The sequence below is a fragment of the Gossypium hirsutum genome, chromosome D05 (assembly GCF_007990345.1).
Source record: "Gossypium hirsutum isolate 1008001.06 chromosome D05, Gossypium_hirsutum_v2.1, whole genome shotgun sequence".
NCBI lineage: Eukaryota > Viridiplantae > Streptophyta > Magnoliopsida > Malvales > Malvaceae > Gossypium > Gossypium hirsutum.
This window is the reverse complement of record NC_053441.1, coordinates 19,319,669-19,339,684: the sequence shown is the minus strand read 5'-3', so window position 1 is coordinate 19,339,684 and position 20,016 is coordinate 19,319,669. Positions and strand designations below refer to the sequence as shown.

The following is a 20,016-nucleotide window of genomic DNA, read 5'->3' as shown; positions in this document are numbered from 1 at the left end:
TTTTATGCGATATATAAACATAGAATGGTGCTACATCAACAATTGTGTTAATAAATTTTAAAAATTAGATCAAATCAAAATATCACGTATAAAATTACATATTAGATAAAAATTCATATACAATTTTAAGATTTCCATACGTAATAATTAAAAATCAGAATAGAAAAATAAAAATTATAGTGTGCTATTTTAGTTGTGTTATCTCTTTTTAATAGGCTTATCAATTTCGAAGGTTATAGATGAAATGAAAGGTTATTTTTATTTTATTAATTGAAAACAGATAAAAGCATAGGGACAGTTCTTACATAAGAGTTTCACTTAATGGGGAAATTATGAAATCCAATCCAATAGGCAACAACCCATCCTTGAGCATCGAGCGGTCAATCCATTGGCTTCTCTTACAACAAATGAGAAATGAATCATATTAAATGGTTTTAAAAATAAAAACCAAAGTTATCAAAATTTTCAAATTTATGTCAAAGCTTATCATAAAGATTACTAGAATTACATCAAAGATGATAAAATCATTTTACAATGGATCAAAATCATATAAAAAAGTTATTTTTTGTTGTCAAAATCAGAGTATTCACCGTCAGTAATAGTGATTAATTTCCTTTATCTTATCATAAAATAAAATCTATTTTTATAAGTGAGAATCAAACTCCCGATGTATGATTAAAAGGTGAAATGAGCAACCATTACATCACACCTCTTTAGTAAAAAAAAAACTAGTGAAGGTTACAAAAATAGTATATGTTATATACCATATAAAAGGTTAGGTACTTCCTATTACTTATTATATATTTACCCAAAACCATTTTTCTAGCTAATATATTTAATTTAATAAAAAATAATTTAGAAATTCATTAAAGGCGTATATATTATATAATTTTAGAGTTAAATACTTGACTAAAGTCTTGGACTTAAAATGTGGGAGGGTACCCTAATGTATATTAGTCACTGAAAAAGTCATGTGATGCATGTATATGCCCCTAGTTGGTCATTAAATGAAGATTGACTGAGGAAATAGTGATGGAATTACAGCTGTGTAAAATGGACTAGTGATGAATTATTATTACATGTAATATTCTACATGTATAATTTTGGACTAAACTTTTATATACACTTTCGTTGATTAGAAGGCACAATTTTAGCTTGGTCTATGCTCCTTCATTTCACTCTCTTTTATTACTATTTCGCTGTTTGTCCAGCAGTTAGGTTTATTGCTTCTTCATGTCTTCGTCACCATATACCCTTCATAGAAAAGGCTAATGTATCAAATACAGGTACGTACTCATTTTTTGACGAGAAAAGGGGGAGGAAAGAAAATCAATGAACAGAAATGTAGAACAGCTTGTGTTGGCTCTGTTGGGAAAATCATATTTTAATAAGATAAGTTTGGGTTTTCTTTTACATGTTTGTATGGCTGTCAAAACAAGGGGAAAAGAGAATAGAACCTGGAGAAGGAAGTTGTCTTGAGCTGTACTAAAGAACAAGATTGTCAAAGGGAAGATTGACTTTTGCAAGGTGTAGGTCCAATATTGAAGCTTGGGAATTATGTTGCAAGAAAAAACAAGGTTAATGGTGACCTACTAAATTGACCTTCTCCATGTGCACATTTCTTTTTGAAATTACACCTCTTTTTTCTTTTCTTCTTCCATATGTGTTACTTGGTAATACATAGTTTATTCTTTACCTTTTCCCTTCTTTTATTTTTTATTATTATTTGGGGGGGGGGGTTAGGACGGTCAAAACGCATTGAGATTTGTAATTTTCTAACATCTTTTTGATTTTTCATTGAAGTAATATATACAGATCTTTTGCTATTCAAGGGATAGAGAAAGGATTGGAAGGTGGAAAGTATATGAATTTAAGAAAGTAGGATTTTCCCTTTGTGCTTTTATTGAATAAAATATGTATATAGGGCAGGGTTTTTGGCATGGAAATTAAAGGTTAAGGTAAGATGGTTGGGGCTGGATATGATAAAGGGTTTGGCTGCCTTCAAATATGGCTGCACCACTACATTAATAGCATATCTGTCTTGCACTAACAAAACTATATATGTACCCCCCAAAAAGAAAAACTAAACTATATAATATCGACACCCAACAATTCACAAGGTCAAGCAAGGTGTGATGTTGACGCTTGGACTCTAGCCCGCCACTTCCATCTTCACCCTATTATTATTGTTGCTGTTTCATATATATGTATTTTTTTAAGTGAAAATTTAATTGTTGATAACTCACAAGTATATGGCTTAAGATGTGATGGTAGCTAATTAAGCTCAAAAGAAGGGAAGAAATTGGCGGAATCATGAAGTTTAATAAATAGTAATGATAAATGAAGTTTAATGATTTCCTATGGGATATACGAGTTAATGTCACCCATCAATTATGTTTTAATTTAATTGAGCATTACAAAAAGTTTTTTTATTTATAAAATAAGTGCATTGTTATAAAGATATTTGTCATTTTATATTATGTAAAATTTAAAAAATATTTGATAGGATTCGAATTCAAAACACAATAATATTTAATATATTTATCATTTTAACTAAAACTTTATTTAATATTTGAATATTAAATTTTTATAAATATATTTATTATATATAATTTTTTATAATTTAATATTTCTTAAGATTTTATGGGGGAAAGATTGACCAATTCTCTTTGAAATAAGGAGGTATATACGCAGTCACATAACAGATGATTTGAAAAGCCCACTCTTGTTGATCAGGTGTTGCCTTCACCAAGTATATGTGGAGGCTTGCAGCCTAGCTCTGAATGCTGCTAAATACACTGCATGCATGTCACTAAATAAATTTGGTGACCTACTAAGAAAAGGAAGAAACTTCCTTCATTTGTTTCAATATATATCCACATTTTTCTAGATTTTGTGCTACTTGTCTCGCTACAGCTTGCAGTACTTGTATATGGATTATGTGGTCATTCAAATTACATGCACACCCATCATCAGATTCCAATCAATGGATTTGACCTTTGTTTCACAATTTCAACTTTTTATTTCAGCCTACAATTCCTCTCTATGACTTTTTATTTTCATAAATATAATTGAACATTATAAATCTAATTGCTATACAAATTAAATATACTGATGTTATAATAGTGATGAGCAAATCCATGGAAAGTGCTGCAGCAATTTCATATATAAATTAATGACACTATCTCTTTCCTTGCTACCATTTCTTTTTAAGAAAAAAATTTTATCAGCATTATATATATTATGATTTCAGAATCTAAACAATAGCAAATAGAATATGCAACAAGAATGATAATAAATAATTAATCCTAAGGTTCTGCAGTAAATAGTACAAATTAATATGTATAAGTCATACCTCTATGTGCACTTATTAATAATAATGTGGTAATGCAGGTAAACGTAAGGTTCCACTACTCAATGCGGCCAATGCATATACTCTTACAAAAATGCAAATAGAAATTTGACGTTTCACATATATATATAAATTACAAATATTAACATATGAAACTTACATTCAATTTTGATGTTAATTTGAAGAACATAATAGGTTAAGGAAGACAAAAAAAGAAACAGCAGCCTTTTTTATGTATAAAATTAAATATTGATTACTTGGTATCATTCTAGACTAAGGCAGACAAGTAGAAAAAACCCTATTCTCCTGTTCTGGCATTTTTATTTTCTATAATTTTTTTATACCAAAGTCTTTCTTTATGCCATACCTTTTTATTTCTTTCTTAAAAAAAGGAACACATATATAAATATATATATATATGGATCTTCTCAGAAACATGTTTATCCTTTTCCAGCTTTATTAATCCCTTCCTCTCTCCTATAATTCTTGCTTCAGTGGAAAGAGAGAGAAAAGTTAAAAAAGGAATACTAAGAGAGGGAAAAAAAAAAAGCATGGGGAGAGCTCCTTGCTGTGACAAAGCTAACGTCAAGAAAGGCCCATGGTCACCTGAAGAAGACACCAAGCTCAAGGCATACATCGAGCAGCATGGCACTGGCGGAAACTGGATCGCTTTGCCTCACAAAATTGGTAATTTTTAAACCTAAAATCAATCAATCAGTCAGCTCTGCTTGCTTTTATTGTTCCTTATTTCAAGCAGAAATAGTACTGATTATCAGTAAATTATTTTTGCGTTTTGTGGTCTCTGATGAGATTTCTAAAGGGTTGGGTGTTTTTCTTTTCCCTGTATCTTAGGCCTTAAGAGATGTGGGAAGAGCTGCCGCCTCAGATGGTTAAACTATCTCCGCCCAAATATTAAGCATGGAGGATTCTCCGAAGAAGAAGATAAAATTATTTGCAGCCTCTATATCAGTATTGGGAGCAGGTACCTTTTGGTTCTAAAAATCATTCATAAAGTCAACAAACCCTATATTTTTCGATTCATTTGAAACAAAACTTGCATGGTCGTGTTAATAGGTGGTCTATTATTGCTGCACAATTACCGGGGAGGACTGATAACGATATAAAGAACTATTGGAACACAAGGCTTAAGAAGATTCTTCTGGGCAAGCAACGCAAAGAGCATCAGTCTCGAAGAGGCAACAGCCTAAAGCAAGATATGAAGAGATCATCAGCTAGTGTGGGGGATTCCATGGTTCCTGCAGATAACATCAATCAAATCCCTTACTGGCCAGAGCTGCCTGTGCTGGCTGCGGCGGCGGCTCCCATACCGCACTCAAGTCAAGAACATCGCATTGACAGCCAAGCCTCGATGAGAAGATTACTAATCAAGCTTGGGGGAAGATTTTCTGAGGATGATCATGTGGTTAATGATGGGACAACTCTTCATCAGTTTCCTAATGATTTATCCACTACTGATCAGGATCTTTACGAGCAGACTGTCTATGTGCCCTCTTCTTCTTCTTCTTCTCCCATGGATGCCTTGAGCTTAAGCAATAACATCGGTTCTCAGTTTGTGAACTCTCAGTTCGCCATAGATGGAGGAAATCTGCCCATGCTGCAAGGACAAAGCACTACTTTTTCATCAGAGCTCCAGGAAATGGGATATAGCAGCAACCCACAGAGATTAGATGGAATGGAGTTCTTATATGGGGAAGGCATGGTCGATAATAGAGGCGTGAATCCTTGTGAAAGCATTGGCTGGGGTGACACTAGCTCTCTGGTTGGCCCTCCTTGTGCTTCGGAATATGGAGTCATGCAACAAGGAATGCTTCAAGAATATGGTTTTAGTGAGATGAGGTACCCAGGAGGAGCGCAATAGCATAGGAAATGGTGGTGTTGGAAATTGGAATCATACACCAAAAACCCTAATAATAATCTCGTTGAATTACATGCTTGCTTTCTTTGTTCATGCTTAATCAATCAATAGTGACTGTAATTTATCTTGTGTTTTATACTGCGCTTTCCATAATATTCATTCTCTATGCTGATTGTTGAACTAGGGAATTGTGAAGCTTCAATGTCTAGTATTTTTTTTTTGCCAACTGTGGACAAATATAGATCAACGTATCTCAGACGATTAACTGATGAAATGGTATGCATTTTCTTACATTCTATATCCCTCTTCATGTTATTACATGTCACGAATGTTCCTTTGGGATGTCCAAACAAGCCGCAGCCAGCATGCTATAGATTCCTTAAAAATAAAATCCGTTTTATCTATCTAACTATCTTCTAGCCTTTTGGTGATAGAATCTTATCTATGCATTGGCGGGCTACTGGCTAGAACTATTTCCATGCCAGCAAACATAAACAAAATCTTCAAAGGCTAAAGCACATGCTACCATTCTTTAATTATTCATCATTGTTCTTAAAGAACAGTTCCTTTTCTAATCATCAACATTTTATGCTAGCTTGTCCGTCAATCTCCTATTACATGTAATTCATCAATATTCAACCAAGCGTGTAATGCTTTATTTGTTTGCTATATATAGTTTGTAGAAATATTTAAGGTGCCTGCAGCCAAGTAATGATAAGTTTCTGTTCAGGGAACTGATACATGCAGATATAGAAACTACTGAAAATTAACACCTGCGACAAGGCTTACTTCTTTCGAGTATGCATCCGAGTTGTAAGTACATTTGCTACTTATCATGCATCCACTTGAATCACAATGGCGACTGAAAACATCAATGCTGCTCGATATTCAGGGTCCAAATAGTTTACTCCCGTCCCATCAGCACGTGTGAAAACTGACAATATCCCTGACATCTATCAATTATACTCATGCGTATAGCTAGCTAGACAAATGTGGTAGCAGCATCCACTTGTTTGATATATGTAGATATTGGAGTTTCAGATTACTATATATCCAGCTTCTGCCATCCTATATATAATATAAGTATATAACCGAAGCTTGAGCTTCCCATCTATGTGTATCTCTTTCTGACAAAGTAACATTCCTATAAGAAAATCTTTCCCTTCGCGTAGCTGAAAACACAAGGCCCCTGTTATGGGTGTACTTCGAGCTTTCTGTTCAAAATATAGAGGTGGGGGGAATGGGTGACTGACCAATTGTTTAAACTTAGGGTTTTATCGCACATATTAATTTGAAGAATGCCTTGATATGTGAGACAGTGGAAATTAAGGAAAATGAGAGCTAAAGCTACTCTTACAGTTACTTTAAAAAAAAAAACTATCATCCACTTAATTTAGCACAGCTTTTGAAAAATGAAATAATTTTTTTTTTGAAAAAAAGTAAAAATATAAAATTATATATAAATTTTTGATTCAATGTGCGATGTCATATATAAATTTTGACTTTGTATAATTTTATACATAAAATTTTGATTTGATTTAATTTTCAGATATTACTAATATTATAAAATTAGCATAATTTTACATTGATATACTGCATACACAAACTATTATATTAATCCAATATGAAAATAAATGTATGTGTTCATTTATTTAAATGTTTGCAATTGAATCAAAACTAAAATTTCATCTGGACATATAAACCACAATTTCAAGTTTCATGTGTACAATTGCACAAAATTAAAGTTCATTGAAATAAAATTAATGTATAAATTTGATATTTATCGCATTTGAAAATTTTGATTTAAGATTTAAATCTTCGGTATTACTATAAAAAAATGTTTTGCAAAATTAAAATACTCATTTTAAACATTATATTCTAAAATAAAAATAAGTTAATTTAAATGACATTTAAAATCGTTAATATTATGATATATGAAATATACTCACTTATATTAATAAAAAAAAATAAAAATTATAGTAACTTATTATTGATCCACTGGAATATGAAATATAAATTTTAAATTTTAAATTGATGATTTTAAAATCACATATAAATATAACAACTTACAAATTCAAATATATATGGTAAACAAAAAGAAAAAAAGAAAGAATATGTGTATGATCCATGAAAAATTTAATTACTAAAGACACCCTTAATCTGTTAGACGTTAATTGGTGTTGTTTTCACCTAACTAGCTCTAATCATTTGAATGGTTGCTAACAGTTCCATCTGATGACTGGGTGGCATTTGGGGGGTTAATTTTAAAATCCCATATTCCTTTGTAGCTCATGCGTCTAATTTTCTTGAAATTGATTGAAGTTAGCAATTAATAATATATATAGGGTAAGACTAGGGTGTCAAAATTTTTGGATATATTCCTCTTTTCACTGCATCACATTGGAAATCAGAAGAATTGCAGCTTCTTGAGATTATGTCCAAAGTCAAAATCCTTGTGTTGATTACAGTTGGATGAGAATAGGAAAAATGATTAAATGTGTATTTTGTTGACAAACTTTTCTATTGTTTGGTAAGGCATGGTCATAATATCTGTTAAAATGGGTTGACAATTTCCCAGAAACCCTACCTGTTCTTCTTCTTTTAAAGGTTTGGTCCCGTCCTCACCTAAACCAACTTTAAAACCCTAATTACTACTTAATCAATGCTGTCATCACAATATTTTAGCAATGTGATATATTTCCTTCACATGCTCCTTTAGCTCTTTTCCCCCTCTCGAGTTTCCAAAGTTTTGGATTTTATTTTTATTTTATTATTTAAAAATAAATAAAATTGGTTCAATTAACGTAGGTATGTCTTAACTGATAAATTAAAAAAATTATGATCCATTTTAAGTCTTGTTTCAATCAAAACTTGTACTCAAGTGTACCAACTAAAAAACTAAAAGTTATACTATACTGTATTATTGTTTAAAGTTTCGATTAATTTATTGTTAATAAAACATTAATTTAGTTGGAGAAATAATTAAAATTCCATTATCTTTGCAAAATAGCTAATGTAAAGATGAAGGTGTGAAACATCATAACCTCCCAGTAAATATATCTTAATTCAATAAAAAATCCAAAACACTAAAATAAAAAACAATCGGTCCACTGTACCACACTCAAAACCTTGCCCTTAGCCCCAAAAGATAAAAAGGGTAAGAAATTAATGTTGGAAAGGTTCACAAAATATATATATGATCCTGACATGCATTTTAGCTAATGCAATAATAATAATAATATAGGGCAGCCAGAGAGGCAAAAGGAAAGTGCCATAGAATGAGCCAATAATTTCTGGAAAAGAAAAACAAATAATTAGTTTAATTTGAATAACTGTAAAGCAAAAAAGAATATCCCAGGCGAGGAAGAAGCAGAGCAGAAAAGGTCCAAGAGAAGAAACCAAGAATTCCAATATTTGAGAGTTAATTAAAATTGAACAAGCTTGTTCCTGGATGACAACAACCAAACGACGACTTATTTCACCCCCACTCTTGTATTATATTATATACTGATAGTGACACTCATTGATCTACGTCTTGGGGGTAGGGTAAAAACAACAAATATTATAGCATGCATCAAAATCAACTGTAGGTCTAAATTAATGTTTTTTTCGTAGGATGATATCCGTCGGAAGCCATTCGTTTAGCTTCGTCAAAAGTGGGATTTGAATGTACCCAAAAAGTAGGATTTGGAGATGATGATACTTCTCTGGGGCTTACATTTTTGTCTTTTTCTTTTCTAAATTCATTTATGCTAATATATAATATGTAGCTACTTGTCTCACATTATAGCAAGGTATAATTAAGATATTCTTAGAATAATTATGAGAAAATAACTCCCCAATTTTTATTATTATCCAAACCCATTTTAAACCCAGAAAATATATATAACTAACAATAATGCTAATTGAGCCAATTCACCAATTTTGTTATTATCTAAATTTTCATTTATTATTTTCTCTTCCTTATTCCATAAATCTACTTCTTAATTATAACTTTTAATATTTAATTATATCATTTCTTATTCTTTTTTTAATTAAATTTGACCCTTAACCTTTTAAAAATAGTCAAATTTGATCATCAACCTTTTAAAAATAGTCGAATTTCTATTTTTTAATGAAAATTCTAACTAAAAAGGGCACTCTACCTAGCAATCAATGCGGACTTCATTTTTTATTCTTTTGAATTTTTTTATAATTATTTATTAACATGACATATAAAACAAATAGTATCATGTCAGTATGAAATGTGCTACCTAGGTTTGCCATGAGAATATTTTCAAAAAAATAATGTTTTAGTCAACGTTTGCGTTAAAAAGAATAATTTCAATCTTTTTTTAATTGAAGTTAACAGAAAAGTTTCCAACTCACAAAGTATATATCAAATGCTAAGTTTTAAGTATTCAACCTTATGTAATATTGAAGTCTAATCTTAATTTTTTATCAAACAATTTATCAAAATGATACCTAAAAGTCGTAAAGCAGATCATATTTTATCAAAATAAAATAAAAATTAATATCTAAAATTAATTTAAAAAAATTTTGAACTGAATTATTATGAAAGATAAAATTAAAAACTCCGTCTAAACTAAACTCAACTCAACTCGCTTTTATTTTTTTTCCTTGACATTTTCTAAAATTTAGTTACAAAAGAAGCCCAATTAGACCCAATGATTTTGGGTTGAGATTCATCCCATTTGGCCCAAGAGATCCAAAAATCATCCCTTCAACCAAGCCTTTCTGCTAAACAAACAGAAGAAACTTCAGGTGAGAGAAAAGACCATTACTGTAAACAATGGAGCTTTTGGCGTCCTCCGTTCCATACAGACCGTACTGTGTTGCCTTCAACAAAGCCGAAATTTAAGGTACTACTGCCTCAATTCCAACTCGGTTGCTGCATAAATTTTCATACACATAAATTACATATAACATCCTTTGCTTATATAAGGAAGAGTGCAACCAAAGTTGTAGAAAAGAGAGTAATCAAGGAAGTATGATTTGATTATGTTTCCCACATTAACAAGATAGAACAACACTCTTTACTTTTTCCTTTGAAATTCTACAATGTATGGTATACATATCAAACTGTATCTGTGCTTGTTGTCTAATCGTATCTGTGCTCCACAAACTATGAGAATCATAATGGAAAGTAGAGCCAAAAAATGTCACCTACTCTTCATATCCTACTTGCTATTTTCCCATTGCCATCTAACACAGCCTCTAATCATTTATGTTTCTCTAAAGAATAAGAATGAATGAAATCAATGAATCAGTTTTAGGTCCCTCCCCTTTTCTGAACTGCTATGGACGACTGCCCACTATTTCTGTAATTTAATATGGTGAGTTCCTGAAAAGTTGAAAGTACAGATTCAATATGGGTTTCCTGGATGGAATGAAGGAACCACCAAAAACTCACAACAAACATACCTTGCTTCAGTGAATTCTCATCTGCACCTTGGGGACTATTATGATCAGTACGACTCTGCCGGTTGGGTCCGGCAACACTAAAATCCTTAGAAATGGTCAAGTCCCTTGAAATATAGGCTAACTGGCAGTATTCTGATCGCAACCGATTATATATCCCTTCTTCCTTCCCCCATTGCTCGTCTCGTCGATCCATCTCTATAAGAACCTGTACAGCCGATTGAGAAAATGGTTGGGGAAGTTTTCTAGAGAAAGAGTGTAAGAGTTCTGGCTCTAATTACCTGTGCAGGGTTCCTCTTGAAAACCTGGGAAAACCTCTTTCTGCAGTACTCATTGAACAGAAGAGAGATTATTATGAGGGGAATGGTGCAACCAGAAGCCATTGGCGATTTTTTCATGGCTAAGACTGCCACCGCAATAACCTGTGTCAACACTAAAGAGAAGATTGTTGCGTTGTGAACAATAGGCCAGAACTGTCCTGCGCTCTCATATTTTGTTACATATACATGGAGAATCTGTAAAAAGAATAAAATAAAAATCATAAAACAGGTAAAGTTGAATTCTTCAGAATCTGTCTTGCACTTGATTGAATTGTCATCAACAAACTATGCTTGACCTAATGATGAATATGTAAACAGAATACTGGAATAACATGATCATCAGGCACTGAAATTACATACAAGGTCTACTGACTGCAGAAAACACATTCCTATATTAAGAAACTTGGTGGTCACAAAATAAACAGTTGCAAATGACTATTATTTGATCAACAAGAAGCAAAAAACAAAGGATGGACATAAATCAATGAGGCAAAAACGAACCTGGTTTCGATAGACAAGGAAGGCAAGAAAGAAGTAAACCAGCAAGAAGGGCAGTATTATGGGTGCAAGGATAGAAAGTGTAAAGCCGAGGAGCCCAAACAGAAGAAGTCGGGGAATTTCAGTATGGTGAGGGAAGGTTAGAGCAATATTAGTTGGCTCTTTCTTACTTCTTAGTATGAATCTTCTCAAGATATTGCAAATAAGAGCAAACAATTGTAGGAGTTCAAAGGCCAAGCTAGCCCAGCCTGATGACAGAACATAAGTTGTAAAGAAGGTAGCCTGCAGATAATAAAAAGGACAAGAACAACATCTACAGTTAGAAGCTGAAGATTCACAACCACATGACATATAAAAGGGACCAAACGCAACCTTTTTGCAACATGAACATGGTGATGAAAGAAACGGCAAGGGCATTAAAGTGTACACTTTTGCAGCAGGATGTTAGTTGTTATTAAGCCAACTATTAGGGAGTGATGAAAAATTACCTGGGTAGGCACTTGTTTGGCAAGCATCATGGGCAGCTCTTTAATTTGTGAGAAAATACTCATTTGGTTGATAAAGGATCCGGAAAGAACATTAACGAAGAAAACATTCCAGATTGTGAAGTATAAAATTTTAATGCATGCACTCTTTTTCCTATCACTACGTGAAACATTTCCTTCAATTCTGGATAACAGCATCATGATTGGTGGAACAGTATACAGAAATAATATCAGAATCACACTTGGTAGGTAACCTGTTACCAGCCGGTTTAGAAACTTCCTGCTCAAAACAACAAACATAATAGGATCACAAACATTGCAGGTCCTCTACGATAATTGCCACATTTCCACTAATAACCAAAACAGCAAATTATGATGTACTGAAAAGAATCAAAGAAAAGGAGCTGCTACAAATAACATACTTCCATAAGTTGATCAGTTAGTGTCAGCTGTACTAGATATTTCCAACCATTCTAATTTCTATATAATTCCCAAAATCATCAGAATCAATAGCAGCATTCTTAGGGATGTCATTATCATAAATGAGGAGCTTAGAATGATAGAAATTGCAGTACAAATAGGGTGTCTCTCTATGGTTCTTTCCATGCATTATTTCTTCTATAAATGCATATGGTCCAACTCGTTGCAATTTCCATATCCCTGTTCATTGCATCAGGCATCAACCTTGACTGCAATATGTAATAATAGCAACATAATAGACTAACAAGCTAACACCGATTTCACAATAGAGTTTGAGAATGCTACTCACAGTTTTAAAACTTCTTTAATTTGTGGAAACCAATGTATTAGCACTTGTGGTTGAGTCAAGCCTTGCACAAGTGTAACTGGAAAAAGAAACACAAACACAAAGGCCAAAGCAATTAGAAGAACTACTATTTTACGGACCCAAACTTGCTTGTATGGTATGCCAAGGTTTGACCAATAAACATCATGTGGCTCTGGAGCTAGTTGTGTCACCCATAACATGGGATTTGATGATTGAAGAACTTGTGCAGCAACAACAGCAGCATAACGATTCTTGAAGAAAACAAAAGCAGCGGGACATTCCTGTACCAAAGGGCAAAATAACATAGGATATAACAATGCCATTTCCATCCAAGATTTAAACGTTAGTGACACATATTTGCTTTCAAACATCAACACCCACATGATGGCAACTGGGATTGATAAGACTGAAACCACATTCGGAGAGAAACTCCATTAAGAAGTCAAATAAAATGACCATCAGTTGTGAAGGCAACAACAGTTTAAAAAACAAGTCTTCAGATAATGCAAAGGCCACTACTAAAACTCCATATCCTTTTGATAGTTAGAATTATCAGTACATTTAATTTGGGCCCTTATGCAAACAGTAGAAATCTAGTTGCTCAAATGTAACATTAAGCTGAAACATCCATCCCAGCAACAATTCAGAATGAGATTAATAACATGTAAACATCCAAAAAAACAAAGTATGCAAAATGCCTTTCATAATCAAATGACAGAAATTCCTAGGATGGCAAAGAGCAGATACATATCCACTAGGGTTATTTGTTATCAGAGGAAAGACTCAATCACGATGGAAATGAAGCATCTTAAAGCATAGTAAAGTAACCCAGAGGAGATACACAAGTAAAGCAACTTTGAAGACTGAAAACACTATCAGAAACAAGTTAACTTTTGGCAACAAACCACTAAAAGTGGAAAACATAATTGTGTGCTATTTAGGCATGCATACTATGTCCGTAAAATCAAAATTATTCAACTGAACTTATTCCAGGATTTTCAACCTTTTCAATTTGAGTAGGATGTAATTCATCAATGCTGGTTTGACTTCTAATGCTGTCTTCTCCATTTTGAAGCAACTTAAAGGTATGTGCAGTTCCTCCACAGAGATAACATGGCTTATCACCCCGTACATACTCTGTCTCGATAGGTCTTAGAATTCTGTACATCTTCTTTGCATCCTTCTGCAAAGACAGCACTGTTAGAGAATATACATAGAACTTGTTACTCATTACAACCGTTGTGTGTGCAACAGAGAAGAATGAGCATGGAAAAATTCAAATACAAGTTTATTTCACGAAACTTGATTTAACTTCAAAACACCTAATGAGGACAACCAATTGAAAATTTGAGAAATTGGAAAATTCAACTTAAATGCAATGCACCAGCAATGGCAAACTAAGTCTTGTCTTATCTTATATTGTAAAAGAAAAAACAAATGAAGCCAATAATATAAAGATTTAAAAAGATATCTCAAAAACAAAAATGGAGAGAATCAAGATCACCTATTAGAGGTTCAGTGGACCCATTATCTTTAACTTCCCTTTAAGCTCTCATGTTGTGTGTTAAGTTGTAAATTCCATTATATGGTCTAAAGAGCACAATGATAGAAAAGGAAAACGAAGGCAACATTTTTTGTTTATCAGCACCAATACCAAATATATTCACCTCAGATGAACACCAAAAATCATTCAATAGATGTCAAGAAAGTAGTGAATAAATAGCACTAAATGCATAAACAGCAAAGAAGATTAAAAGGAAATTTCAAAATCAAAGCTTTTTCGAATGACAGAATTCATACAAGCTATTGCCACTAATATAAGTCACTAAAAATAGATGCATACCTTTAATTTATGAACTGTACTAGGCCGATATATCATCTGGTGGTCCACATAGGTATCTGGATAATAAGTTGAAAAGAAGCTCTCCACTGACTTACTGTATGAATGATCCTGGGACCACGGAATGCCACGGACAAGAACTGTGAAGTGACTTGGATTGGGATGGGATCCAGTAATATACGCTAGCCTCATTTTAGTGATGCTTTTATACTCCTATATAGAAGCAATAATCTTTAAGTGAATGCTAGAAGAAATTTAAGATCACATCAATACCGGAAAAAAACTATATATCTGAGATTAGGAGCAACTAGTGCATTTAGGTTTGAACATTCTTACTAGGTAAAGTAGAACACACACTGCGCAGGTTATGATGTATAATGCAAGACAATGTGCCCAAAGCCTAAAAGATTTTAAAACAAAAAGAAAACGATCAATATAGAGGGGATTTTCATCAATCAATAACAAAGAAACTGTGACATTACCATTTTGAACCTTCTTCTACATTTCCAATAGTGAATACATCGATTGATTCAAAACGGAAATTCCTGTGCTCCATATCTTTTCCATAATAATTCACCGGAAGCACTAGGAAAACGCAAATAACAGCAGCAATGATGAATATCCGAATACTGTAAAGAACGGTTGGAAAATAGCAATGCAGTTAGTGAACCGGCAAAAGTGAAACTGGACACAAACCAATGATAATTGAAATACTAAAGCACTTGAAAAATGTTTGGATATGATTGCGAGCTTAGACTTGAAAATTTAGAATTTTCTATGGGGGAGAGTTAATGACCTCAAAACAACTATTCTCATGAAAACTACAGCATCAATACCACCAGCTTCCAAAATTTCCTCATCGGTCGCTCGCCAGGCTTGCATGATCCATCCCGCCGATGGCACGAATCTATGAAGGCTGAAAGGATCATCATGCCGAATCGTTTCCGAAATATATCTCCGGGTGAAATACACGCATGCATTGCTTGGTTGTTTCCTCAGTACGGAATACAAAGAAAAAGCCACAACGCATACAGATATATTGATCCCGGCAGATGTTAAAAGATCCGCGACGTCCATCTCAATCCCCCTATATCCTTTCCTCAAGCTTTAGAAATTCAATTACTCAAGTACATGGCCGTGGAACAACATCACATCACTTTCAATTTGCTTCAAACGGAGGAATGTGTGTTATGAAAATGACAATGCGGAAATAAGTTTGCCTCCTAATCACTTGCTGCAAAATTGATTAGATGTCAAACAAAAGCTTCAACGGGATATCAGCTGAAAAAAGCAATGCTTAAGCTAAATGCAGCCCCCCAAAAAGAAAACATCAGCCGACTTTAAGAAACAAATTGAACCCCTAAATTAGCAGCTGCATTTTATTGGAGTAAGACCCAATCGAAGATGTGCTTGATATATTTTACCATAAAAACCTCACCCCTTAATTTGAATGCACCAAACGAACAATCCCAGGAGCAAAATTAAAAAAAAAACATTTTGGATAAACAATTAAAAGATGAATTAAAACAAAGTACCTGCACAAATATCTGAGGGAAAAAAAGAAGAAGGGGAAGAGCTTCGAAATGGTTCCCAAATGCAGAAGCGAAAATGATTCGCTTAAGAAGATGGAAACCAGAAACAGGAAATTCTGAGCCTGAGCTTTCTTTAGTCATAAAAGGCCAAACGTTGCTTCAACTTCAAATAGAAACAAAAGGAAAAAGAAATTTGAAGGAACAAAATTGACCAATTTGAAGAGAAAGAAATGAAAGAACCTTAATTTAGAAAAAAAGAAGGAAAATAAATTACGAAGATCGAAATATCTTTTAAGGAATTTATCACGCTTTTTTTTTTGTTATTAAAAGATGTGAAAATGAGTGATTTAAGGATAGATAGGGGGAAATATGCAATAAATTTTCTCACCACGATATAGCAACGAATAGCCACCTGGCGACAACTAAGGGGACAATACAAAAATGATGAGATCCTCTCTGTCCTGATACTCTTAACTCAAGTAGTAGAACCTCAACCGTCTTAACTGTCTTTGTGAATCTTTTTCTGAATCTTCCTTGCAACGGCCTATCGGGAGGATTTGCCATCATTTTATTTATATTTTTATATGATAAAATACCAATTAATTTTACATGTTTTCAATTTAATTTAATTTTTTAAAACTATTATTATTTACTAGATTTACACACATATCCACTAAATCAAACTTACTGATAAACCATTGCGTTCTATAATTACATGTTTGTTTTAGTATTATACTTTTTAATGAAAATACAGCAATTTAAAAATAAACAATATTCTAAATATTAATATTGATTTCTGTGATATATCTATAACTGGGGCCTATGAAATCCAGCATAAAGTCAAAATTAGACTTGTTCGTGGAACAAAAGTTTCAACCCTTTTTTTTTTTAATTTATAATTTATATAAATCAAGATAATATGAATTGATTCGGTCTATACAATTAATAATATTAACCTAACGCTCATGTTCATTAGGATCAGGCGAGGATAATTTGCGAACCCAGTTGCTGAGCAGTTTCCTGCTTAAACTCGACATATTTTGCTGGTAATTCATCTTAATCCTACCCATAAAGTTCGAACGTTCGACGAAATCCTTGATTCGTCGCATTGCAACTTGAAGGGTTCCTCGGGACATGTTGGCAAAGCAGACCCTGAACCACCCTGGTTCACTGCAATGGAAAGATGAACCAGGAGAGATATTCAACCCGACATCGCAAACCATTTGGTTCCACAGCTTTGTTTCTGCTTCCAATGTGTTGGAAGACAAGAGATGTCTCATGTCAACCCAGCAGAACAGCCCTGCATTGCTTTTCAGGCATTCGATCCCTGACTTTTTAAGCCCTGAAACCAGCATCTCTTTCCTCTTCTTGAGCCGCTTTTGGTTCTCCTTCATGTATTTGCTGGTGAATCTCTTGCTAGCTAACACGTTGGTGAGTAGGTACTGAGTCTGGGATGAAACCAGGCCAAAACTCGACATTTTAGTTGACGCACCGACAACAGTTTTGTTGTTGGAATAAATCATACCCACACGAAATCCCGGTAAACCTAAATCCTTGGAAAGGCTGTAAACAATATGAATGCGGCTCCATACGTCTGTGTTTTCGAGGTTGCGGTCCATTGCGGCTTCTAGAATGCTTATGAAACCAGGTGAGTCGAAGACTGTTCCTGAAAAAACTTCATCGCTTATGACATGAATGTTTTTGGCCACGGCGAAAGTAATGAGGTGGTCGAGCTCCTCTTTGGTCATTGTTGTGCCCAGTGGATTCGAAGGATTCGTTATCAAAACCCCTTTAACTTTGAGGTTAAGCTTTTGAGCTCTTTCGTAGGCTTCTTCCAGTGCAAACATGGTAATTCTGAATCCATTTGAGCTCCAGCAATGCACCGGAACAATTTCCACTCCAGTCCTCCATTTAAGATCCCTGTCGAACCTGGAACAAAAGTATATATATTATTACAATTTGTCAATAATATTTAATTCAGGGAGTATATATACAATATATATTTAAAGTTACCCAGGGTAGTACGGTGTAGGAAGAAGAATAGCTTCACCAGGATCGGCGAGGCAAAAGATTAAAGTCTCGTTAGCTGAAGTTGCACCAGCGGCAAGCACTAGGTTGTTGGGATCGAACTTGACCTTGTTTCCTCTAATTTTTGCCATGTACTCCACCAGTTCCTATACAAGTGAAGTGACCATGTATATGTTTCAGAATTATATATATATTTATACACCAAGAACCGATGTGCATAGGATTTTATTTTGGTTATATGGCAAATGATATATAGTTACATTTTTGAAAGTAGGCAATCCGTGATAGTCTTGGAAGAGAGCTAGTTCCCTGAATACAGATTCTCCACCCTTCTTCAGTTCCATGACGTCCGGGTTTTTTCTAAGCCATGATTCGACAAGGTCGAAAGAAAGCTAAGGGAAAAAAAAAATAAAAACTATAATTTAGTATATGAAAACTGTCCTCTTTTTGCAATAATAAATAAGGAATGAGTTTTCACGAAACAAATATATATATATAGTTTGGGATTATTAAGAGATGTTAGTGTAAGTAAAACATTATGCATTAATGGGGTTAATCACCTGATTCTCAGCAAGCCCCATCTGAATGATTCCTGTTGGGTTTTCAACTTCATGAAATGGATTATTCTCGTAAAGTTGCCATCCCAGGAAGTAGGAAGAATCCTGTCCATGAGAATTGCAGCTTGCCTTGCTAGACAACATCCTTACACTGGCTCTGCTTTATGGGTGTCCGACTTTTGAATGTAAAAATGGCGAAGAGAGAGCTGAGCTTTGAGGCTTTTGAGGTTAAAGGAAGCTAGGATGGATTTGGGAATTTATGGGGGGGGGGGGGATCTTGGCTACGACACAAATGAATATTTTGTGAAATTGACGGTGCTGATTTCTTTCGACGAATGAGACTCAATGGTACTGTTACTGTTGAGGGGCTGCCACGTACGTAGTTTCATTAAATCTTGTTTGATCTTTTTTTTAAGAGTTAATTGCATTAAACATCCTTAAATTATGACTCTCATTTTAAATTGATTTTTACACTTTAAAACATTCTAATTACATCTTTAAACTATTGATATTATATCAATTAAGTCTTTTCATTATTGAAACATTAATTTAACTATTAAATGACAGGTAAAATCTTGGGTAAATTATACCAACAGTCACTCAATTTTGGGGTAGCTGACAAAACAGTCACCTAGGTTTCATTTTAGTCACTCAACTTTAGAAAAATAACAAAACAATCAGTAACATTATCAAAAAGTGACAAATCAATTAACATTTTCTGTTACTGACTTAACGGGACCACTGATATAGCCAGTTAACTTGCCACGTTGAAAACCCAATTAGCTGACGTGGTTGATTGACATGGAATTTACCCAAAATTTACCTAAAACTAGGGCCCAGAATGGGAAAAAAAATTTTGGCAGGTGGAACCTGGAAAAGCTCTTAGCTACCATGAAGCTTGATTTTTTTTTCATGGTAGTGAAAATTGAAAATCGACAGTGAAAATGTTGAGGCTGGCATCAAAACGGTTGCTTGGGCTAACGTCAAGGGAGATCCCATCACAACCCGTTCATCGGCATCGGTTTGGTCGGAGCTCCTGCTTGTGGCGATGTTATGAAGCTTCAAATCAAAATCGACAACAAAACAACAAAAATCAGCAAAAAAAAATACCAAATAACAAGCATCCAAAATCAAACCAACAAAAAAAGAATAACAATCCCAAATTGGCCTAAATCAAAAGAGAGAAGAAAAAAAACTAAAAAAGAAGAGAATAAAAGGAGAAGAAACCCACACCCATTTCGGGTTTTGTGGGTTGGAGAACTCAAGCCACCAGTTTGATGATCCGAGTGGTCAAAAGTCATGGTTGGTCGAAGAAAAGCT

At 33.8% G+C, this 20,016-nt stretch overlaps 3 protein-coding genes across 4 annotated transcripts; 1 reads left to right on the top strand and 2 right to left on the bottom strand.

Moving 5' to 3' along the window:
* The first annotated feature begins 3,788 nt into the window (after nucleotides 1–3,788).
* LOC107905172 (transcription factor MYB36) lies at nucleotides 3,789–5,493 on the top strand. Its single transcript, XM_016831756.2, has 3 exons — nucleotides 3,789–4,039; nucleotides 4,205–4,334; nucleotides 4,427–5,493. The coding sequence occupies exons 1-3, from the start codon at nucleotides 3,904–3,906 to the stop codon at nucleotides 5,229–5,231; spliced, it is 1,071 nt and encodes a 356-aa protein (XP_016687245.2). The 5' UTR covers nucleotides 3,789–3,903; the 3' UTR covers nucleotides 5,232–5,493.
* Nucleotides 5,494–9,814: 4,321 nt separating this feature from the next.
* LOC107905171 (CSC1-like protein RXW8) lies at nucleotides 9,815–16,455 on the bottom strand. 2 transcript variants are annotated; one of them, XM_041094195.1, is made up of 12 exons: nucleotides 16,115–16,455; nucleotides 15,376–15,813; nucleotides 15,062–15,208; nucleotides 14,916–14,979; nucleotides 14,583–14,792; nucleotides 13,743–13,922; nucleotides 12,722–13,020; nucleotides 11,956–12,232; nucleotides 11,471–11,749; nucleotides 10,931–11,164; nucleotides 10,653–10,857; nucleotides 9,815–10,119 (listed from the first exon to the last, which is right to left on the bottom strand). In XM_041094195.1, exons 2-12 carry the CDS (start codon nucleotides 15,654–15,656, stop codon nucleotides 10,094–10,096), a joined length of 2,202 nt encoding a protein of 733 aa, XP_040950129.1. In that variant the 5' UTR covers nucleotides 15,657–15,813; nucleotides 16,115–16,455; the 3' UTR covers nucleotides 9,815–10,093. The 2 variants fall into 2 exon arrangements, with proteins under 2 accessions (XP_040950129.1, XP_040950128.1); XM_041094194.1 differs by lacking the exon at nucleotides 9,815–10,119 and adding an exon at nucleotides 10,206–10,572.
* Nucleotides 16,456–17,059: 604 nt separating this feature from the next.
* LOC107903140 (1-aminocyclopropane-1-carboxylate synthase 3) lies at nucleotides 17,060–18,901 on the bottom strand. The gene is made up of 4 exons (XM_016829186.2): nucleotides 18,700–18,901; nucleotides 18,400–18,531; nucleotides 18,125–18,285; nucleotides 17,060–18,040 (listed from the first exon to the last, which is right to left on the bottom strand). The coding sequence occupies exons 1-4, from the start codon at nucleotides 18,838–18,840 to the stop codon at nucleotides 17,068–17,070; spliced, it is 1,407 nt and encodes a 468-aa protein (XP_016684675.1). The 5' UTR covers nucleotides 18,841–18,901; the 3' UTR covers nucleotides 17,060–17,067.
* Between the last annotated feature and the right edge of the window lie 1,115 nt (nucleotides 18,902–20,016).

Coding starts and splice junctions, on each gene's coding strand:
- LOC107905172 (XM_016831756.2), top strand. CDS start 3,904: ATGGGGAGAGCTCCTTGCTGTGACAAAGCTAACGTCAAGAAAGGCCCA. Junction 4,040..4,204: donor CGCTTTGCCTCACAAAATTG/GTAATTTTTAAA, acceptor CCTGTATCTTAG/GCCTTAAGAGATGTGGGAAG. Junction 4,335..4,426: donor TATATCAGTATTGGGAGCAG/GTACCTTTTGGT, acceptor TCGTGTTAATAG/GTGGTCTATTATTGCTGCAC.
- LOC107905171 (XM_041094194.1), bottom strand. CDS start 15,656: ATGGACGTCGCGGATCTTTTAACATCTGCCGGGATCAATATATCTGTA. Junction 13,923..14,582: donor GTACAGTTCATAAATTAAAG/GTATGCATCTAT, acceptor CTGTCTTTGCAG/AAGGATGCAAAGAAGATGTA. Junction 11,750..11,955: donor CCAAACAAGTGCCTACCCAG/GTAATTTTTCAT, acceptor TATTATCTGCAG/GCTACCTTCTTTACAACTTA.
- LOC107903140 (XM_016829186.2), bottom strand. CDS start 18,840: ATGTTGTCTAGCAAGGCAAGCTGCAATTCTCATGGACAGGATTCTTCC. Junction 18,532..18,699: donor TGGGGCTTGCTGAGAATCAG/GTGATTAACCCC, acceptor TTTTTCCCTTAG/CTTTCTTTCGACCTTGTCGA. Junction 18,041..18,124: donor CCTACACCGTACTACCCTGG/GTAACTTTAAAT, acceptor CTTTTGTTCCAG/GTTCGACAGGGATCTTAAAT.